Source organism: Tiliqua scincoides, chromosome 9 (assembly GCF_035046505.1).
Source record: "Tiliqua scincoides isolate rTilSci1 chromosome 9, rTilSci1.hap2, whole genome shotgun sequence".
Classification (NCBI taxonomy): domain Eukaryota; kingdom Metazoa; phylum Chordata; class Lepidosauria; order Squamata; family Scincidae; genus Tiliqua; species Tiliqua scincoides.
In genome coordinates this window covers 17,600,709-17,620,482 of record NC_089829.1, presented here as the reverse complement: position 1 = coordinate 17,620,482, position 19,774 = coordinate 17,600,709, and the positions used below count along the sequence as shown (strand labels likewise).

At 40.4% G+C, this 19,774-nt stretch overlaps 1 protein-coding gene across 8 annotated transcripts in view; it reads left to right on the top strand.

The window, feature by feature from the left end:
• CNOT1 (CCR4-NOT transcription complex subunit 1) overlaps positions 1–19,774 on the top strand; it is a 77,011-nt gene that overhangs the window by 2,999 nt on the left and 54,238 nt on the right. For all 8 annotated transcript variants that reach the window (XM_066637773.1, XM_066637768.1, XM_066637771.1 and 5 more), the window contains exons 2-10: positions 5,630–5,901; positions 10,254–10,361; positions 11,411–11,509; positions 11,906–11,974; positions 12,412–12,466; positions 13,765–13,968; positions 15,030–15,198; positions 16,574–16,700; positions 17,914–18,024. In XM_066637773.1, coding sequence (XP_066493870.1) covers positions 5,800–5,901; positions 10,254–10,361; positions 11,411–11,509; positions 11,906–11,974; positions 12,412–12,466; positions 13,765–13,968; positions 15,030–15,198; positions 16,574–16,700; positions 17,914–18,024 — 1,044 coding nt within the window. In that variant the 5' untranslated portion in view covers positions 5,630–5,799. The remainder of the gene's footprint in view (positions 1–5,629; positions 5,902–10,253; positions 10,362–11,410; positions 11,510–11,905; positions 11,975–12,411; positions 12,467–13,764; positions 13,969–15,029; positions 15,199–16,573; positions 16,701–17,913; positions 18,025–19,774) is intronic.

Sequence of the window (19,774 nt, the reverse complement as noted above, 5' to 3'; positions counted from 1 at the left end):
TAAATTGGCAAATTAAAACTAGTAAATGGAGCATTGAGCTCAAAGTGCAGTTGTCTGGTGCCTGCACCTGATCTGCTGTGATACAAGTTGAAGTATTTTCTAGAGACCAGCTTTCTTTAACAAAGGTAATTGTAAGCTGTTCCTATTTCAGTACAAGTGTTCATGGCACGTGCTTTGTATGCAGGATGGAAGGTTCTGGGTTTAATCCCTGGCCTCCAGGTTAGAAAGGATCAGGTAGCAAGTAATGGGCAAGAAGTTAGCCTGAGATTCTGGATTGCTGCTGCCAGTCAGAGTAGACAGAACTGAGCAGAATGAATCAATAGTCTGACTCAGGCAGATTCATATGTTCGTACTCATCAATTACTGCAAAAGTAATATGGAAGATACTTTTTAATTACAAGCTGATACATAACTGGAATTATAAGAATTGCAAGAGATGCCGAAATGGCCTTGTAAACAGGAAGCAGTTTGCTTTTGTTTCTTGCACAAGTTTAGAATCTAAATTGTTTTGCTGATACTCAGTTAAGAAATCTGTAACTTAATGTTAAGCTTTCCTGAAGAGGCAGATACCAATGACCAGTTTTTAAAAAATGATTTTTTATTAAGGGCTTGTTTAGAATGATATCTAAGTTTTCAGATTTGTTATCTTTGAAACATGACTTTTGCTGCTGCTGATAATTAAAATTCTGCATCCTTATCAACATTAGCCAGATGAAGCCTCCTGGTTAAAACTACCTTTTTCAGGTACCTTTCTCAGTTTGTACTACTATGTTTGATGTAACTGTAATTTTATGTTTTGTCTGTTTTCTAGATGTTTAATAGTTTTTAGTTTTTGATTACTACTCAAAAATATCTGAGTCAAAATAGATGCTTACTCTAAATGAGTAACATGACCCTAGGATTTTTGAAATTTTTGTGTAAATAGAGTACAGGACTGGAAACACAAAACAGGCTAAACTGTGGTTAGGCTGGGGAAGAGGGTTTGAGTACTCTGCTCCTGTTGCAGTTTTGAATCTGATTCTGCATTCTATTTTTATAGGGTTTTTTCCAATTAAAAATGTGTGGTAGGTGGGTAGGTGATTGGAACCAGGAGGAAATTACTAAAGTACCCTCCCCATTACTGCACCTTCAACCCATTTTGTCTGTCTGTCCATCTGTCTCACAGGTGCCACATATGCTTTTTTATTTCAGAAATACTCAAACACCAAGCTAATATTATGTGTTCAGGGTAATGTCTAGTTTGATCCTTGATATCATGGTGGCAGAAGCAGCTAGTTTCAATGATTTCTTATTGAAAGGCATTATTCTATAAGAAATTTGAGGATACAAGCTGTTCCATGGACTTTATTTTAACTAGAGTTATTGAAATTCAAAACTACTGTACTCTTTGCAGTGGGTAAATTTACACTGCATTGTTAGCCCTGAGGTAGTTTAGTGTATTCTGGTGAAACTTACTGTGCATCAAAAGTATGCTTTACTTTAGAAGCAAGTTGCAGTGAGCTTAATTAGGTTTAAAGTTGCAGCCGTACTGTATGCCAGTGAAATTGTTTTATTTTTCCCCATCCAGCTGGAGGCATTGAGGGTGGTAGTTGTGGCTCCTTCAAAGTGTCCTGGGAATTGTAGGTTAGTGAGGGTGCTGAGAGGGGATGGTTATTAAAAACCAATTTGAGGTTATATGTCCAGATAGGGTTGTATTTTTGTGCCTGTGCTTTCTTCTGTTGCTGCATAACATATAAAGTGAGCAAGAATTTATGCCAGTGGTTTCCAAACATCCCATGGGCATGGTGATGCCATGTCATGGTGGCGCAATTGCCCAGTTCTCTTGGGTGCTGCCATCTTGAACCAAGTGTAATCTCACATGGTTCAAGATGGTGGCACCCGGGAGAGCCAATAAGAAGAGTTCGCTGGAGACATCCTGCGAAGCACCTGTGAGTTTGCCACAGTTTGGCTTCTACTGGTTTATGCTAAAGATCTGTTGTTACTATTCATTTAGGAGACTTCAGATTCAGAATCTGTTCTCATACCCTGAGGAAATGCAGATGGTTGCAGCTGATCTTCCTGTTGCTTATTCTGCTTCCCTTCTTCAAAATATTTTATTAATTGTTCTCTTCCTTGTCCAGCGTAGAACCACTCTGCACTTGTTTGGCAATTATACTTATTTGTTGTGGTAACAGAAGTGTAGGTATGGTAAACATGTCACATAAAGGGTAAAGCAGCTTTTGGGTGAAGCAGCTTTCTGATCTGTCATTCTGTTCAGAAACTGTTCAGAGTGCAAATTACAGTGATTGACGGATTTGGGCAGCAGGTTCAGATCTAGCTGTGGTGGATGTGTAGCTGCATGCTTGCTGCTTAGTATCTCATGCGAGTGAGCAAGAGATGAGATATGCTATTTCTGATAGGTGTCTAGGGGTGTGGCAATCTGCTTGTTACTTATTAAAGCGCTCAGTTGTAACATAAATTACTTGAGAGAAGTATTCCAGTAGCTGTGAGTTAACATCTACTTGCTGTCTGAACAGAGCTCTTTTCCCCTCTTCTCCTTTTAAAGAAAGTGTCACAGTGAAAGGTTCACAGTGTCATTTTGATTTCATTTATCCACTTCTCTCCCAAACTATTAACTTTTTAGACCCCAGACTCCCTGGTGACAGGGCTATTAACATTTAGAGAAGATGCAGCAAGAAAATGCAAGCTGCTTTGAACTGGTGAGTTAGAGTGGTTAGACATAATATAAATGGAGGCCAACTTAAGGAATCTAGGCGCTTTCCAGCTTTATGTAGCTGCCAGTGATAGAGGGCAAAGTACAATGGCAGCTGATTCTAGCCTTAGGTGTTGCAATGCTTCGAGCTGTCATAAAGATCGAAACTAAGATTCTTAATGACTGTTTAAAACTTGCGAAATACTACTCTCATCCAAAGTGTGTCCAGTGATGTGGTTTTTCTGGAAAACTGAATATTTTGAGAGGGATCTAAATTAGCATGGTTGTTTGACTTTCGTTTACTAAATCTAAGTAAATTAAAATAGTACTCAATGTTTTTTCAAGTTGTGGAAATATTTCAAAAGTTTTTCCAACTCAAAGTTTTTGGGTTGGGTTCACCCAAAGTATTTGAACTGAAATATTTTATTAGGAAAATAAACAATAAAGCACATTTAATATGGTCCAAATGTTCACACACATTCATTTTGTTGGAATCCTTTTAAATATCTTAATTCAGTAGCACTCAGTTCCTTTTACTGTGCTTGAATGTTCAGAAAAAAAATTTGTGCACCGGCTCTCCCTGCTCCACACATTCAGTGGAAGGTGAGGGAGCAGGCAGGGTTGTCAGACTCAAGATTGAGGCCCCTGGCCTGCCCTCTTCTTTCCAATGTCGATTGAATATGTGGAGAGAATGTGAGAAGGTGTTTATACTTTTCTGAAAAAACTTAATTGCAACTATGAAACATCTCAATTGGATATTGGTGCACTTTGTTACTAACTCATTCTTTTAAAAATGATGAATTTTTGGAAACTGAAAACTTTCTGCAAAAAAATGATAGCAGTAATTTTTCTGTCAAGTGTGGGTCTGCCTCACTTCACTGAGTTTACGAAGTTAGACCACCATCTACTTCCGGTGCTGCATTGTTGGGTCAAGGTATCATGTGTCAGTACATCAGAGCATCATTTATGCATGTTTGTTGCATGTGTCTGGGTACGTCTGCAGCTTGCATATTGCGTTCAGTGCCATAGCAGTAAGCTAAACTATTGGCATTTTACAGAAGGGAAATGAGACTGAGAGGAAGCTATCCCCATCCTCCTTCTGTCCAAGTTGTCTGCATAAGATTTTGCTCCCATGTACCATCAATATCTTACCATGAGTTTTCAGTAGCAAACTGGAAAGTGTTTTGCATCCTGTTTATCCAAAACACGTTTAGAATATTACCACAGCCCCTAAAGAGCATAATAGGCACCTTTAAAATTGCCATTTAGAGAGCTTAGGTTTGTGGCAGAAACTTCAATTTCCTATGTCTTGGAACAAATAGCAAAAAACAATACATTATTGGGTTCATGTTACAATATTTTCACAATACAATGGTGTTTCTGGAATAGATTACCATTGTAAAGCAGGGGTCCACTGTAATAGAAACTAGGCTACAGAAATTTTGCCCATATGAAGAACTAACAACCCAATTCTGAGTTGCCTGGTGCATGAGGCTGCTGCGGTGCCAAAAAGCAGCATCCAATGCACACCGGGCAGCCCGCAGCAGCTCCTCAGGGGAAGGGAAGTAGCCCTGCAGTGGGGCTGCTCAGTTCTGTGGTGGCTCTTGAGTTGCCGCAGAATTAAAGAGTTCCTTGTCAAGCCATGAGGCCTGACATGGGGCTCAGCATTCAGCAGAGCTGAACTCTGCCAGTCCTGTCCCACTCCCTCCCCTGTCATGTCTCCTTCCTGCCCTCCCCCCATCCTTCCCCCATCCTGGAATGCCTCCACTCACTTCTCTGCCACCCGGCAGTACAGGCAAGCTGTGGGGCGGCTGAACGTGGGCCCAGCGCTGGTCCCACAGTGATGGTCTCAGACATGCCTTATGGCACATTTGGAACAGTGCATGCTGGTGGTAAGCCAGCACACTGGACTCTGAATCAGGCTCTATTTCACATAAAACAGTAGAAAGATTACTTTTGCTCGATGTGTGTTCAGCGGACAAATGATGATGTAGCAATTGATATGAGGTTTGAAAGGGACTAGCATCTTCAGATGACAGGCTGGAAAAGCAACTTTTTTGTGAGCAAAAACTTGTGTAACTTCTTGCAGTGGATGTTCTGACTTTTAGGTGGTTGAGGAGGAATAAGGAGGAGGTGCTGTACAACCTAGAGAAAATTCCTATTTAGGAGCATTGGCTTTATTAATTTGATAAATAAATATTGAATAAATAAATAAATACCGGCTTTATTAATTCAAGACATTCAAAATGTTGTACGTCTTAATATTTTGTAAAAGCTAGAAACATTAAAACAACAACAATGAGAACTAATTGCTCATCCTGAACTGTAATTTTGCTACTGCATTTTTGTAGTTAGAATATGAAAACCAACATTGCCGAAGAATAGCTAGCAAGTAGATGATGAACTTGACCTGTGGTGCATCTGGGCAGGAACAGGGAACTCTTGGAACATGCCATGGCAAAGTCATGAATACAGTGATATTTCAGAACTGCACTACTGCTGCTCTCTGGCCTGGTAGACTAAAAGAAATCTGCAGCATGTTACTTAAGTATGCACCACAGTATATGCTTTGGACATGATGTTTCACAACTTGCAAAAAAGGCCTCCTCCTATTGATTTAACTTTAATAAAAATTTTACTGAGGTGTAGAGTCCTCATAAGAAAATTCAAATTACAGTGAACAGATTTATCACTTTTAAGCAAAAAAGGCTTGATTTTGTCCTTCAGTTCTTTTGTTTCTGTATAGTACTGAGTACATGGTCACTCAGTATAACCACTACGTGAACTTCTAATATTTGTTGAAAAAGTATATAAATATTCTTAATAACCAGATATTAACAGGAATTATACTTTATAACTGTTCTATAAACTTTTCAGGGAGTTGCTTATAAATGTTTGTAAACATATAAAGTAAAATACCACTGTCTTACCTTGCAGGTGCCATGTTTCAGAACAAAGTGAGAGTACTGGGAAAGAAGAGCTGAAGACATTTCATTGATTGACATATAGGCTAACTGGAAAAAAATTAACCTGTCTCTGAGGTGACTAAAGGGGAATAATGGTGATTTTGCGCCGGGCTCGGCCGCCTGCTTCCGCCCCAATCAGCAATGAATCTTGACTCGCTCTCGCTGGCCTTGTCTCAAATCAGCTACCTGGTGGACAATTTGACAAAGAAAAACTATCGAGCTAGCCAGCAGGAAATACAGCACGTAAGTTGAGAGTCCTGCAATTTTAAAAATATGCAACCGCGGAAGTAAAATTGGTATATAGCCTGTATTATTTTGTTTGCATTTCTGCTTCCTGTTTGAATTAGTTTAGTCCCTAGAATTACACATTTCTGGGAGTTTCCTCATTTGCTGGGAGTTTATAATGGCTTTATCTAATGTAAGACATTTGCCAGTATTTCTGCTTCTTGTTTAGATGACTTTCATGATGCCAATGAGGAATGTAGGTGCCATGGCTGGAATTGTTGGTGGCCTTGTCTATGTTGAGATCCATTGAGGGTTTAAACGACAACCCACCCAGCTCCCTGCCAGTGGTGTGACAGCTTACCATGAAAGTGACAGCTCTTAATGAATTTCATGCTGTATTTTGTAGCTCTTTCTTTAGTTTCATGTTTGTGTGCTTGCTTTATTTTTAAAGTTTGAAACAATTGTTAAACAATATTAAACTTTTAAAAACAGTTATAGAATAGAAGCAATGTGGAGGAAGATTAGCAAAATGAGCCTTTGAATTGCCATTTTAGTCCAGTTTGTATTGAGGATGGAAAGCATTGCATTTTTTTCTATAGTCAGTTCAGGTGTCCACCTCAAATATTACTTTGGAAGAGATGCAAGAATGACTAGAGTGGTATGTTGAATTGTGAGTTGCCATGTCAGCTGAATGTGCAGTTAGTCCAGGGCAACGCAACTCTTAACTGGTTGGTATAAACTTGTGACCACTGTGCACCGGGAATGCAGTCCCTGTCCAAACTGCAACTTTCTGTTCTTCCCCTGCATGTCTCATCTTTCTGGTAGACTTGGGCACCAAGACACTCTAGGCAGTTGCATCTGTTGCCCGGTGTTCCAGAAGGCTGCACAACAGGACATCTGGGCAGACGCGACTGCCCAGAGTGTTCTGGTGGCCAGGTCTACCAGAAAGATGAGCTGCGCAGAATGGAATGGTCTGCTCACCGGGTGGATGGATCTGCTCAAACCCTGGATCCTGACCTTGACTTGGTTCAAGTGGCCTAGCATAAACAAACGAATGCTGTGCTTATTGTTAAAGGCCACTTTAAGCCAAAATGTATGCTGTGGCAAGGTTACCAAAACAATTGTGGCAACTTGCTTTCATATTTGGGGTGGGGGGAAAGCTAAGGCATTTAACGTTGATATAGTAGAAGGAAGTACATTTGGCCAGCATCTTACACATGATTTACTTGACCCCCACCCCCCAGAAAAAAAAATGTTGAAATAGTACAGGCAAGTCCACCTACCATTCGACTTACTCTTTCTATCCCCAGAGCAAACCTGAAAAGAGGAATGAATCTGCTGTTGCCTCAGTCTCTGCATGACTTTTACTCTGATTTTAGTTCTTAAAGAGACAGTCGTGTTTGCTGGATTTAAGACATTGTGACTGTGATTTTGGCTTTATGTGTTAACCTTGGAACATGACCTTGTGCAAGATGTGGGCTGACTGTTGGATACTGCTACTACTGTACTCCCACATTTGGAAAGCAGAATAAATCAAAAACAGGGAGGGTCCTCTGTATGATCATGCCAGGATACAAAATGGTGTTTTAAGTTGCAGTGGTGATACCAAGAAAACATTTTAAAGTTTGAAAATGCAGCCTGGGTAGAGTTTGTGTCCCTGGGTTTGCAATTTGTCCAAAAGTGCCTTCAGCAACAATTCAGATGTGTGGGTGAGGAAGCAATACTGTTTTAGGCTCTTAAGTCAGGAGTGTATATGTGCTGGGAGGAGAAAGAAAAGCCTCAAGGTAAAGAATGGGTATTGCCCTCTCCACCTACTGGACCGCTTTAAGCTTGGATTTTGCTCTCTATCCTTACATTGGCCAGAGAAACATTAGCTGCCCTGTGAAGAGGAGGAGGTGGAGAAAAGAAACAAGCAAGGCATATCTCTCCCCTCCAACCTCTTTCAATTGTAATGTTTTACAGCTACAATCCTAAGATGATTTGTTTAATGCATTTTAACACCCCCTTTCTCCCACTACTGTGGGTAACCAAGTCAGCTTACATAAAATCATCTATATAAAAACAATGCAACAATAAACATAAATATATCATTGTATTTGTATATTTGATGTGAGCCACCTTGGAGGCACCATGAAAGTCCAAAAGACGGGATAAAATCTGCAGAATTAATATACTTTGCAGGCAGAAAAATAGGGCTAGAAGGGGTGGGGGTAGGAAAGAGATGTCCATAGCACATTGTGCAGATAAATGCAAAGCCCTAGGAGGGGATTAGAAGCAGTTGACTGTTTTGAACTGCTGCCCCTACAGATGTATAGGGAAAGAACTTGCCAAATCAAGTCTTCCTCCTGGATTCTGTAGCATGGGGAACCTGGTCTGGCCTCTACCAGGAGCAGGGCCTTTTTGATTGCGGCCCTCGAACTCCCTTCTGAAATAAGGTTCAGACACTCATTCCTGTGTTTTTCTGTAAAAACCTTGAGCCTTACTGTTAATTGACTGTTGCTTTACCTTGTTTTCCTTTAATGGTTATTTTTGTAAGCACTGTGAAATTGTGGATGAGCGACAGTGGTACAGAATTAAAAAATGATGTAATCTGAACATTGGTCCATTTAGTTCAGCGTGCTGTTTTCCATAGTGGCCAGCTAGATGTCTCTGTGGAGAGCCTGGGAGTGAGACTTGAAGACACACAGCTATCTCTTGCTGTTGCTTTCCATTATCTGGTATTCTGAGCATCTGGCAACTGAACCTGAACATGGCATATAGTTGCAATGACTTGTAGCCATTGATAGTTTTGCTCCATGCACTTTCTCTAATCCCCTTTAAAGTAATTTAAGCCAGTGGCCATAACCTTATTTGCAGTTGTTTGACTTTCAACAAAAGTTCTCGAAGTGGTTTATGTAGCGAAAGGAACTTGCAGTGAATTCCTTAACTGGTGCTTGGTGTAGTAAAGTGGCACAGCATCCTGCAGTTGTCCTTCCTCCTACAGTGTGATTGCTGGAGAGCTGAAATCTGAAATCCAGAAGTCTTAGTGAGAGCTGTAAGAAGGTGATGCTTGTTATGATAGTTCTTTAGTGGCTGACATTCCATTTGGGAAATTTGAAGCTCCTCCAAGTCTAGAAGCAGGGTATGCATTGTATAGCTCCCATTTGGAGAATCCCACTATTCAGCAAGCACTGGTTCCTTGGCTTACAGATATCCAAGTTGCGGGTGGTGGTGATTTTGCAGAGGTGCAAAATCTTTTCTGATACTTCCACATAGGCATGATAGCGCCAAGCTGGCAAGAGCTTGCTGTTTTGACATTCTGACTTTTGAACAGATCTCTGGAATGGAACCAGGATGCAACTTGGGGACTTAATGTTTTTCAAATGTTTCTCTGGAGAACACATTTTTACTCATTATGACCTCAGCAGAATAATGATGCTTGCAACAAGGTAGTCTTTGGAAACTTGCAACTGGGAGTGCCTTTCTTTAAATCTGCAGGGCATTCTTAAAAGTATTTCCAGCATTTCAGTCTCAGTCCTTGAAAAGCTGGGGAACGAGGGTGGTGAGGTTGAACTCAATCCAGCAGAGAATAAGATCTCAGTTTGCAGCCAACAAGCAGCTGAGGTGGTTGGAAGCTTCTGAAATTTGGACTCAGTTCTGTATCTGTTCTGCCAGATTACTTTCACAGGACTTCTCGGGAACTTTATGAACAGTGGCTTCAGTTTCAAATTGCAATTTTAGCCATTACTCCTGAATATTTTAAGCTATTTCCTCTTCAGTTACTGCAGAACTGTATATATTAGGTGGAGTAGAATCATTGGGGATACCTGCACGCTAAGTGAACAGAAAGAACAAGTGCTTCTTGCTTCTGTTTCTCACACTAGCATATCCATCCTGAGGGAGTTGCAGAATCCCTATTTTGACCATTATGATAGAATGTATTCTATCATACATACATTCTGTCATAATGTATGATAGATATGTAGAAATGTTTGAGTAGAAATGTTTGAGGCACTTGGTTCCTACTCCTATCACAATGTCATCCATACTGAAGCTACTTTGTAGCCACCAATTGACAGCACCCTGACAACCCTTTCATAACACTCTCAAATATCCTCTGTCCTTAAAGTAAGGGCTGATTGTGGTCTCATTCCTAGACAGAACAAGGAAGTACAATCAATGTGTGCATGGTGTGCACACTGATGAGAGACATTTGAATTAGTAGGCAGGGCGAGCAGTTGAGTTCTGAGCAAAGCCATTGTCCTTCAGTAGATTCCTCAAATTATACAGTTAATTGATGTCTTAGTTACTCCTCCTCCCATGGGCCACAAATGCACTAGTGATGGATGGACTCTTTTAAATGTTAGTTGTTTTGGGTTTTTTGCACCTAGATTGTGAACCGGCACGGCCCGGAAGCTGATAGACATTTACTACGCTGTCTATTCTCGCATGTGGATTTCAGTGGCGATGGTAAAAGCAGCGGCAAAGATTTCCATCAGGTAAATCCTCCACATTTAGAATAGCTGATTCATGTTCATGCTGGTTCATGTTCATGCTAATAGCTAGTTCATGTCTTGGTTTTTATTTTTACTCCACAATGCTCAGTTCACACAGGGGTCTTGCACTGCAGCTCCTGGACATTTGTACAGTAAAAACTGTTTTGAAATGACTTGAATCTTTCCACTGACACAAATTAAAAACAGCCTGCAGATATACAGCATCCTTTTGCCTTCCATCAGTTTGCATTCCAAAGGCCTTCCCAAAAGGAATGTCTCAGCTAGACTGTGATGTCCAGATGCATCAACTTAGAGAGTTCCAAAGAAAAGTCACCACAGAGATGGCCTGTGATTTAACTGTCCCTGGTTGTGGTTCCACAAACATGGAAACCATGAGCAAGATCGCTTGTAAAGATCTAGAAGCATGTGGGGCCAATAAATAAAATGTTCCTGCTAACAGACTTGGTCTGCTTCAGGCCCAAAGGCTCCATGGGGTCTCCTGCCTACTGAAATTACTATACTCTTGAATTGCTGCAATTGTTAAAGCTTTCTAAACTTAGCAAAGGGAAGCTGATTTACCCTGGCCATGTTTCACATTTCACACATATTCACAATGGTGCTGCTCAAACCTTTGAGGCATTGTGCGCTCGTGTGATGCGCTCCAGTATAAAATATAGCACCTGGCAGCAGCCAGTTGTCCAGCAGAGAAGTACGTCAGCTTTCACCACTGATGCTGCCATTCACTGAAGTGATGGCATTTCAGGAAGAAGGCCATTATTCATCTCTAGTACCTCCCAGGGCCAAATATCTGACTTTTCATGGGTAATTCTATTAAATCCCCCCAAATCCCCAAAACTCAGCATTTTGTTGTTCTCAGTGGAAATGGGGAGTGACTTTGGGTTAGAAAGTTTCCCAAAATAAGGTCATTTGAAGTATTCTGTTGGGTGTTGGTCTCGTGTTTATAGTAGCAACTTACTGAATTGCATGCCTTCTAGCCACATTATATCTTTTTAAAAAAATTATCTTGCTACTGCACTTGTCTTTCCTTTCAGACTCAATTTCTGATCCAGGAGTGTGCGTCATTGATTACAAAGCCAAACTTTATTTCAACACTGTCCTATGCTATTGAAAATCCTTTGCACTATCAGAAGGTTTGTATGCACTTTATCTTTTCTGAATAACAGTTCTAGGCAGCAGGCAGGTGGGTTTCTAGAAAGGGATCTAGCTGTATATTTGGAAGTAGGTTAACTTATTGCTGCGTAATGGTGAACACTTGTATGTTAGGCTTACTGAAAACAATATGCTTTGACATTAAGAACTGGAAACTAGTCTCTTGGCATGAGAGAAGCCTGGCTGTGTGGAAGCAGATGTGGTTATCTTGACAGCTGGGAAGTGGCAGTAATTAGACTGTGAATGAGTGTGTTTTATTGTTTTGATCGTTGTGTTGCGGTGATGCTGCAGAACACTTGTTTTTCTTGGTACAGTATTTTCTTCCTGGTTAAAATTGCAAGCATAACCTTATCATAGACAAACTGTTTTTCTTTCAGAGTCTTAAGCCATCACCTCATCTCTTCACTCAGCTGAGCAAAGTTATCAAATTAAGCAAGGTTCAAGAGGTGGGTTAGTCCCTTCTATTTTGACATATTAAGCACCTCAACAGGAACTGACAGGTTGAGTGGTCGGAATCTGAGGCAGGCTGTCAGTGTCTCACCATATTAAACAAGCTGTGGTAGAATTTCTCTTTCCCATCGGCTTCATATTCAACCTTTATTACTTGATAATTTGACTGTCATGAATTGGGTTCGAAAGTTGCATCGCCGCACCTTATTTCAAATGGCAGTGTTGCCAGGAATGCTGCCCTCTGAATGCCGCTTCACCTATGAGCAGCATTAGCTAATGCTGGGAGAATTGGGCGGAGGGGTATTTGAGGGTGGGCCAACAGTGTTCAGTCCTGGAGCTTTTTCTCAGGTTGATTTAGCTGTCAGTCGATGGTCTGTGTATTAAGTGGCTGAATTGACATCTATGCTCCTAACTTCCCTCTGCTTGTTTGTAGGTTATTTTTGGCCTTGCTTTGCTAAACTCTTTCAACCCAGATCTACGAGTTTTTGGTAAGATAAATTTACTACACAAATACAGTTTAAGGTCTTAGTAGGTTATACAGGCACCAGAATTTTTATCTTCATCACTCAGCTCCAATTAAGTAAAAGAATCCAAGAGCTGTAAGAGAACCAGAACCTGATATGTAGTCTCCCAATTCAAGGATCATTCTCATAGTATTCTATGCTTAAGTTCTGGAGAGAGGGGAAAACCCCAAATCTTAATCATCAATCTTAACCCCAAATCAGATCATTCAGAGAATGATCTGAAGGCATGCAATGTAATTTCTTGATTTATTTTGCTATGTAAACCACTTTCTGAATTACTACTTGTTGAAAACTGGTGTATAAATGTTCTTAATCTACCACTGAAACTGAGCATCACGCCCTGAGTGCTGCTTAAATGGGAGGTCACTTAGTATGGTATATAAGCTGTTCTGAGCATTGTATATACATGTAGCAGAACTGGGGCACCAGACTAAGCATAAAATTTAGCCTTCGTGGTTGCTCAGGCATGCTGGAAAATAAGAGAATTAAGGAGAAAGCTGTTTGTATCATGTCCTTCAAAGCTTCTAAGTGCATCACATGAGAACAGTTTTCCAAATCAAATTGTATATTTGTTGGAGAAAATAAATGTATTTCTGCCTATTAGAAGTGCAATATACCACCCTAAAATACCTGTGGGAGCAAGTGCATGGTTTTATGAAAAAGACATGTAAAACAGCTCTTCTATTTGAAAAAGCACATCCTGGTGTTCTCAGTAAGTCACATAGCAGTTGTTTTGCAAGTCATCAGCCCAACCCATTTGGTTGATCCAAACCATTATTCCCTTCCCAGATTGAAGTATATTCAAGTGTGAATATTACTTTATATGTGAAACCTTTATAAATTATCCTTTGGCATGAAGGTATAACTGGCTGTGATAAGGCCAGCCAGGATGTAGATGGTATGGGCAGGAATGAAATGAATAGGCATGCACAGTAAGCAGAGACTGCCAGAAAAGAGCAAAGAAACAGTACCAGGGGACAGCCAGGTTGTTAACCAACATACCAGTAGCATCTTCCTACTTCCTTCTAAAAGTACTGATTGGAAGCTGGTGCCAAAGAATACAGGGAAATTCAAGGTTGGCTCAGGTGAGGTTGTTGGGCAGGGACTGTATAATTCTCAGACTATTTGTGGTATTGCAAATTAAATTATGTCAAGCTTGTGATGATCAGAGCAGTGGACTTAGCATTTATAAATTTGAAAAATAAATTTTTGATTATTCCATGTTTTCTAAAAGCAATGCGCTATATTGTTCATCTTTTTAGCTGCTCAGTTTATTAAACAGAAGCTTCCTGATCTCCTGCGTTCATACATTGACGCGGACGTCAGTGGAAATCAAGAAGGTGGCTTCCAAGATATTGCAATAGAGGTCTTGCACCTCCTCCTCTCCCATCTTCTTTTTGGACAAAAGGGAGCCTTTGGGGTTGGACAGGAACAGATTGACGCTTTTCTCAAAACCTTGCGTAGAGGTAAGAAGTACAAGTCAATACATACCTTGGAAACTAAGATTTTGGAATAGGCTCTAAAATAAAGTTCTTTATTTTTTAGAAAATTTTATTCATCCGTTCTGAGTTGAAGTAGGGTGGAGGGTGCTATATTAACAATACTTATTGTACATCATGTTTATATATTGTCCTTCCCCAAGGAATTTTGTATTTTAGACTTGTAGGAGTCCAGTGAGGCTGAGAATTAGTGATGCTCACGGCCAGTTGGTGCTGTTCAGTTGAGCGTGGGTTTGAATGGTATTTCCATATCCACACCCAACTCTCACCCACACCTTGGCTACTGCACAGGTTCTAATATATAATGGGAACCAAGCTTCCTTACTGGCACTTATTCCTTTGGCATGTGTCAGTGTCTCGCCAGAATGAAATTCCAGAATAATCGGGTCAGTATGTATTTTTACAAAAGTACGATTCTCTCAAGTGGCAAAAGATGAGTGAACTTTAAACTGTTGTATCCAAAGGAAGTGAATCCTGACTAAGTAGCATTTGAAATCAATGAAACAAGTTAATTGTGACTAATTTTAAGTTCTATTGCTTTGAGTGATCCTTAATTAGGTTCTACTTAGTTACAGTCCATATCTTGCAACTTCAGGTTAACCATCTTTACGGTGTTGAGTAAGCTTTGCAAAATTGATAAGCATTGCAGGGTTTGAGGTACTTTCAAGATCAAGGAGTATGATGCCTACTGGGCCATTGGGGACTAAAATTACTTCTCATAAGGTTACCCCCTTTTTTGCCCCAAGCCTGTATACCTTTGACTCCCAATACCGTAAATACTTTTCCATTCTCAAGTTTATGATTATATACAATTATACCTTCTGTGACATTGTAGATGTGTTTCTGGAAAAAAAAATAATCACACGTATAGTGAGCAGCACTACAATAAGACAATATTATAGGAAGCAGTGTTATAGGAGGTATTACCATAGCATGATTTTTATAAGTGCCTAAAATACACATACCAGTAAGGTTTTATGTTTAGGTATTTGATCACTGTGAAATGCTTAAGGGCTCTGGGCTTTTAGATTTTCCCCAGGAACGTTGCCCCGTGGTGCTTGCACCACTCCTCTACCCTGAAAAACGGGACATTCTAATGGACAGGATCCTGCCTGATTCTGGAGGGATAGCAAAAACAATGATGGAGAGTTCTCTGGCAGACTTCATGCAGGAAGTTGGCTATGGCTTTTGTACAAGGTATGTGCATTCTTTCACTGAGACTAGGACTTAAAACTATGAAGTGTCGTCCTTGTGCAGTTTTCCAAGTGTACCGGGGAGAAATGGTCTTATTTATTTTTAGGGGCTTCTATCCCACCTTTTTGTTCTTAAGATAGCACTGAAGGTGGCAGACTTTGAGGCCATCAAGGTCTGCTGAAAATCTTTGTAACAGGCTTGGTTGTTTATGAGCAGCACATTTATATTTTGTTTTGAAGGAGATGAATTCAGCTTTGGGAGCCACATCACTGTATGATGGCAGAATGGTGGAACTCTCCTACATCTCTCTTTTGTAGCATCCTATATTGCTTCTGGAGCTTTAATACACATTCTCTGAGTAACAGATAATTGCATTGAGAGTATTCTATGGAAAGATGGGGTATACATACTTTAAGTTTAAAAATAAACCATTTTGGCACAGCCTTGTATGGCAATAAGTGGGATGATTGCTGAAATGTGAATCCTGTCTTTCGAATTTAGTATAAGAAGTAACCTGGAGATATCTGACTATCCTGTTCCCTCCCCACTCCCAGCACACCTTTTGTCCTGTGTAAATAGAAGTCATGTTCTTATCAGCCTTTGAGTATCACACTACCTGTTTGGAAGAAGCTGTGTCCTGTTCACTTGTACACTGGTCATTTTCATTGGTGGTTAAATGTCATTGTTACCAGTGAAGTAAAAACATTTCTTAAAACATTGAAATCTTTGGAGCTGTCTTCATATTTAAGCAGTATTGGTGGTATAGCTGTCTTCCAATCTGAATTGCCTGCTTAGCTTGCTGTCTTAGCATTGAGTGTTGGCACCTGGCAAGAAGATGTGTTGAATTTGGTGGTGAAAGGGTGAATTCTAGAAATATCTGAGATATTTGATGGGTGTTCCTCATTTTCACCATACATACCCCAGAGTGACCATTCTGATGAGTAGTTCGACCTCCACCCTCTACTCTTTCTTCTTTTTCTACTTTATATGTGTGTGTGTAAATGTAAGTGTGTGTGTATACTCATAGTGCTGACAAAGTTTGATGGACTGGAAGTTGGGAGGATGGCTGACATTTTTGTGGGGGAGAATAGAAGTTACCTTGGTTATAATTATCTATCTCAAAACTTTGAATAATAAAAAAAGTTTTTAAAAGACCATTTTATGTCATACTAAACATCCTGTGGATAAGTTGTGATTCATTATTGCAGCTAAGGGCATACACTGTTTTGAATGAGTAGTGTTATCTAGTGTGGGTGATTTCAGTGTCTAAGCATGAATCTCAATCATGCTGCTTAAAATTGACTGACTTGTTAAAAAAAATAACAAACCAAACTTTGTGGAAACCAATGTATTTTTGTATACAATCTTGTATTTTTAGTGTTGAAGAATGTCGCAACATTATCACACAGTTTGGTGTTGGAGAGGTCACAGCTGCTCAGGTTGCCAGGGTTTTGGGAATGATGGCTCGAACGCACTCAGGATTGACAGATGGCATTTCATTACAGGTTAGTAAATGGGCAGTAATGCTGCATGATGTACTTTGGAGCCATCTGAACAGTCTGCATTGTTAGGAGGTGTACTTGATGATCTGGTAGATCCCTTCCAACTCTTAATTCTAGGAGCGGAGCTCCTAAGTAATAGAATGGGATTTTGAACCCATTTCATTGCTGTGACTGATTGGAATGAATGATTGGAAGGTTGCAGTGACTTAAGTGGGGATTGTAGCCGAGAGTAGAGGAACTGGTGCCTGGTTGCCAGGGCTTTCAGCTTGAATCCTGCAGCATCTGACATTAGCATGTCAGGCTTATGAGACATTGTGGTCAAGATGGCAGCTCTCAGAATAGGTACTAAGATCCTGCTGTCAGTTAAGATTTTATGCAAACCCTGTGGCTGGGCCAAGAGAAGTTATTGGTGCTGCTTCATCCCATTGATATGACTACTGATGATTCTGATTGTGTGCATTAGAATGAGATGGGGGTTACCTAGAAGGTGTCGCAGTCACAGGATAGGAATTTGTTGGGAAGGGATTATAGTTCAGGGTGTAAAGCACGTGGCTGCATGTAGAAGGTCCAGGGACAGATCTCGGCAGGACCTGGGAAAGGCCTTTACCCAAGACCCTGGGGAGCATATACCCATCAGACCATTATTTATATACTTTTTCTGCTTAGACCATCACATTAAAGAAACACTACTGAACTTGTATCCTGCTATGTTGATGGAGCTTGCAGCAGTTGCCTAATCAAAAAGACTGACCATGACTGTTTAGCTTCAGTAGTGTTCACAGAACACTCACTGCACCAAACCATCTAGATTTCTGACAATGCAGTACTACACAGGAGACTGTCTGAAAGGCTTCTAAGTTAAAACTCTGTTCTGCATTCCATTTCCATTGTACAGTGACTGGACGAGGACAAACATAAGTATTGCTTGTCAACAGCATTTCATGTTTTCTGTGCAGTTAGATCAGAGTTCAGGAAGGTTTGAATTTTAATTTTGTGTTACTAACATATATTCCAAGTTTAAACATTTTCCTCTGTTTTGATCAAAGTCTTTGGGACCAGTTGATAATTTATTGATGTAAGGGTTTAAGTATTACTCGTCTCTAGTAATATATGAAAGTTCAAACTTGTTGAATTTATTTCTTGATTTCCTTAATCAGTTGACATAATTGTCATAGTTGGAAAGATTTCTGAACTTTTATCTCTGATTCATTTGCAGTCCATCTCTGCTCCTGGTAGTGGGATTTGGAGTGATGGAAGAGATAAAAACGATGGAACACAAACCCATACATGGAATGTGGAAGTTCTTATTGATGTACTCAAGGAGCTGGTAAGTTGATCATAAAATGCCCCTTCAGAAAGGTACTGTTAAACTGCAGGATTTCCTGCAGGGACATAGTTTCTGTGAAGGAAATTACCTGTACATAGCCATGTTCAACAAGCACATGTCTTTTATCACATAGTTATGCGATTGAAAGTGCTGATTGGTGAGTTCTAGTACATTTGCTACACTCAGTGATGTAGACTTGAAAATTTTGTATAGATTTGACTCTATTCAGTAACAGTCACAACATAACTGTACAGTTTTACCAAAGAGAGGTTCTTTTTTAAAAATGAAATTGTTGTCGCTGCATCTGAGACTTGAGTGCCTAGTAAGTGTTGGTAAATATTATATTGACTTTTCTTGATAGTCCCAAATGAATAAACCAGCAATTTTCCACTTTTTAATCTCACAGCATACCAAGAAGATGCTAAAATTGTCAAGGTATACCACCTTCTTTTTTTTGGTTAACTAGGTAGACCGCAGTGCCAGCCAGGGGCTCACATCCCCTAATGGCCCTAATAATAAATGATGCTCCCCAAAAGTTCCATGGCGCACCTGCAGACTACTCATGGCACATCACTGTGCTGTGGCACACTGGTTGAAAATTGGTGGAATAAGCAGTTTATCAAAAAATCGGTTGACAGGGAAACCTGTTTTAGGTTTCTGTGGAACGTGTTGTCTTAACAGGAAAATATTGGGGGCTGCTTCCTGGCAAGACTTCTACATATCCAAATACACTGCTGCTGCTTGTGTGTGTATTGGTACTACTGGTTGGTTACCCCTTATCTGAAGTGCTTGGGATCAGAAGCATTTTGCATATCGACCTTTTCCATGTTTCAGAATACTTGCATATACATAATGAGAGATCTTGGGGATGAGGCCTAAGTCCACAAACACAATTTGTTTCATATACCCTTTATACACATAGACTGAAGGTAATTTTATACAATATTCTTAATAATTTTGTGCCTGAAACACAATTTGATTTTATTTCCTTAGGCAAAAAAGAGAGTCATGTTGGCGTTAAAAAATTCCAAATTTTGGAATTCTGGATAGCATCTCCATAAGAACATAAGAACAGCCCCACTGGATCAGGCCATAGGCCCAGCTAGTCCAGCTTCCTGTATCTCACAGCAGCCCACCAAATGCCCCAGGGAGCACCCCAGATAACAAGAGACCTCATCCTGGTGCCTTCCCTTGCATCTGGCATTCTGACATAACCCATTTCTAAAATCAGGAGGTTGCGCATACACATCATGGCTTGTAATCCATAATGGATTTTAGCTCCAGAAACTCGTCCAATCCCCTTTTAAAGGCGTCTAGGCTAGACGCCAGCACCACATCCTGTGGCAAGGAGTTCCACAGACCGACCACACGCTGAGCAAAGAAATATTTTCTTTTGTCTGTCCTAACCCGCCCAACACTCAATTTTAGTGGATGTCCCCTGGTTCTGGTATTATGTGAGAGTGTAAAGAGCATCTCCCTATCCACTCTGTCCATCCCCTGCATAATTTTGTATGTCTCAATCATGTCCCCCCTCAGGCGTCTCTTTTCTAGGCTGAAGAGGCCCAAACGCCGTAGCCTTTCCTCATAAGGAAGGTGCCCCAGCCCCGTAATCATCTTAGTCGCTCTCTTTTGCACCTTTTCCATTTCCACTATGTCTTTTTTGAGATGCGGCGACCAGAACTGGACACAATACTCCAGGTGTGGCCTTACCATCGATTTGTACAACGGCATTATAATACTAGCTGTTTTG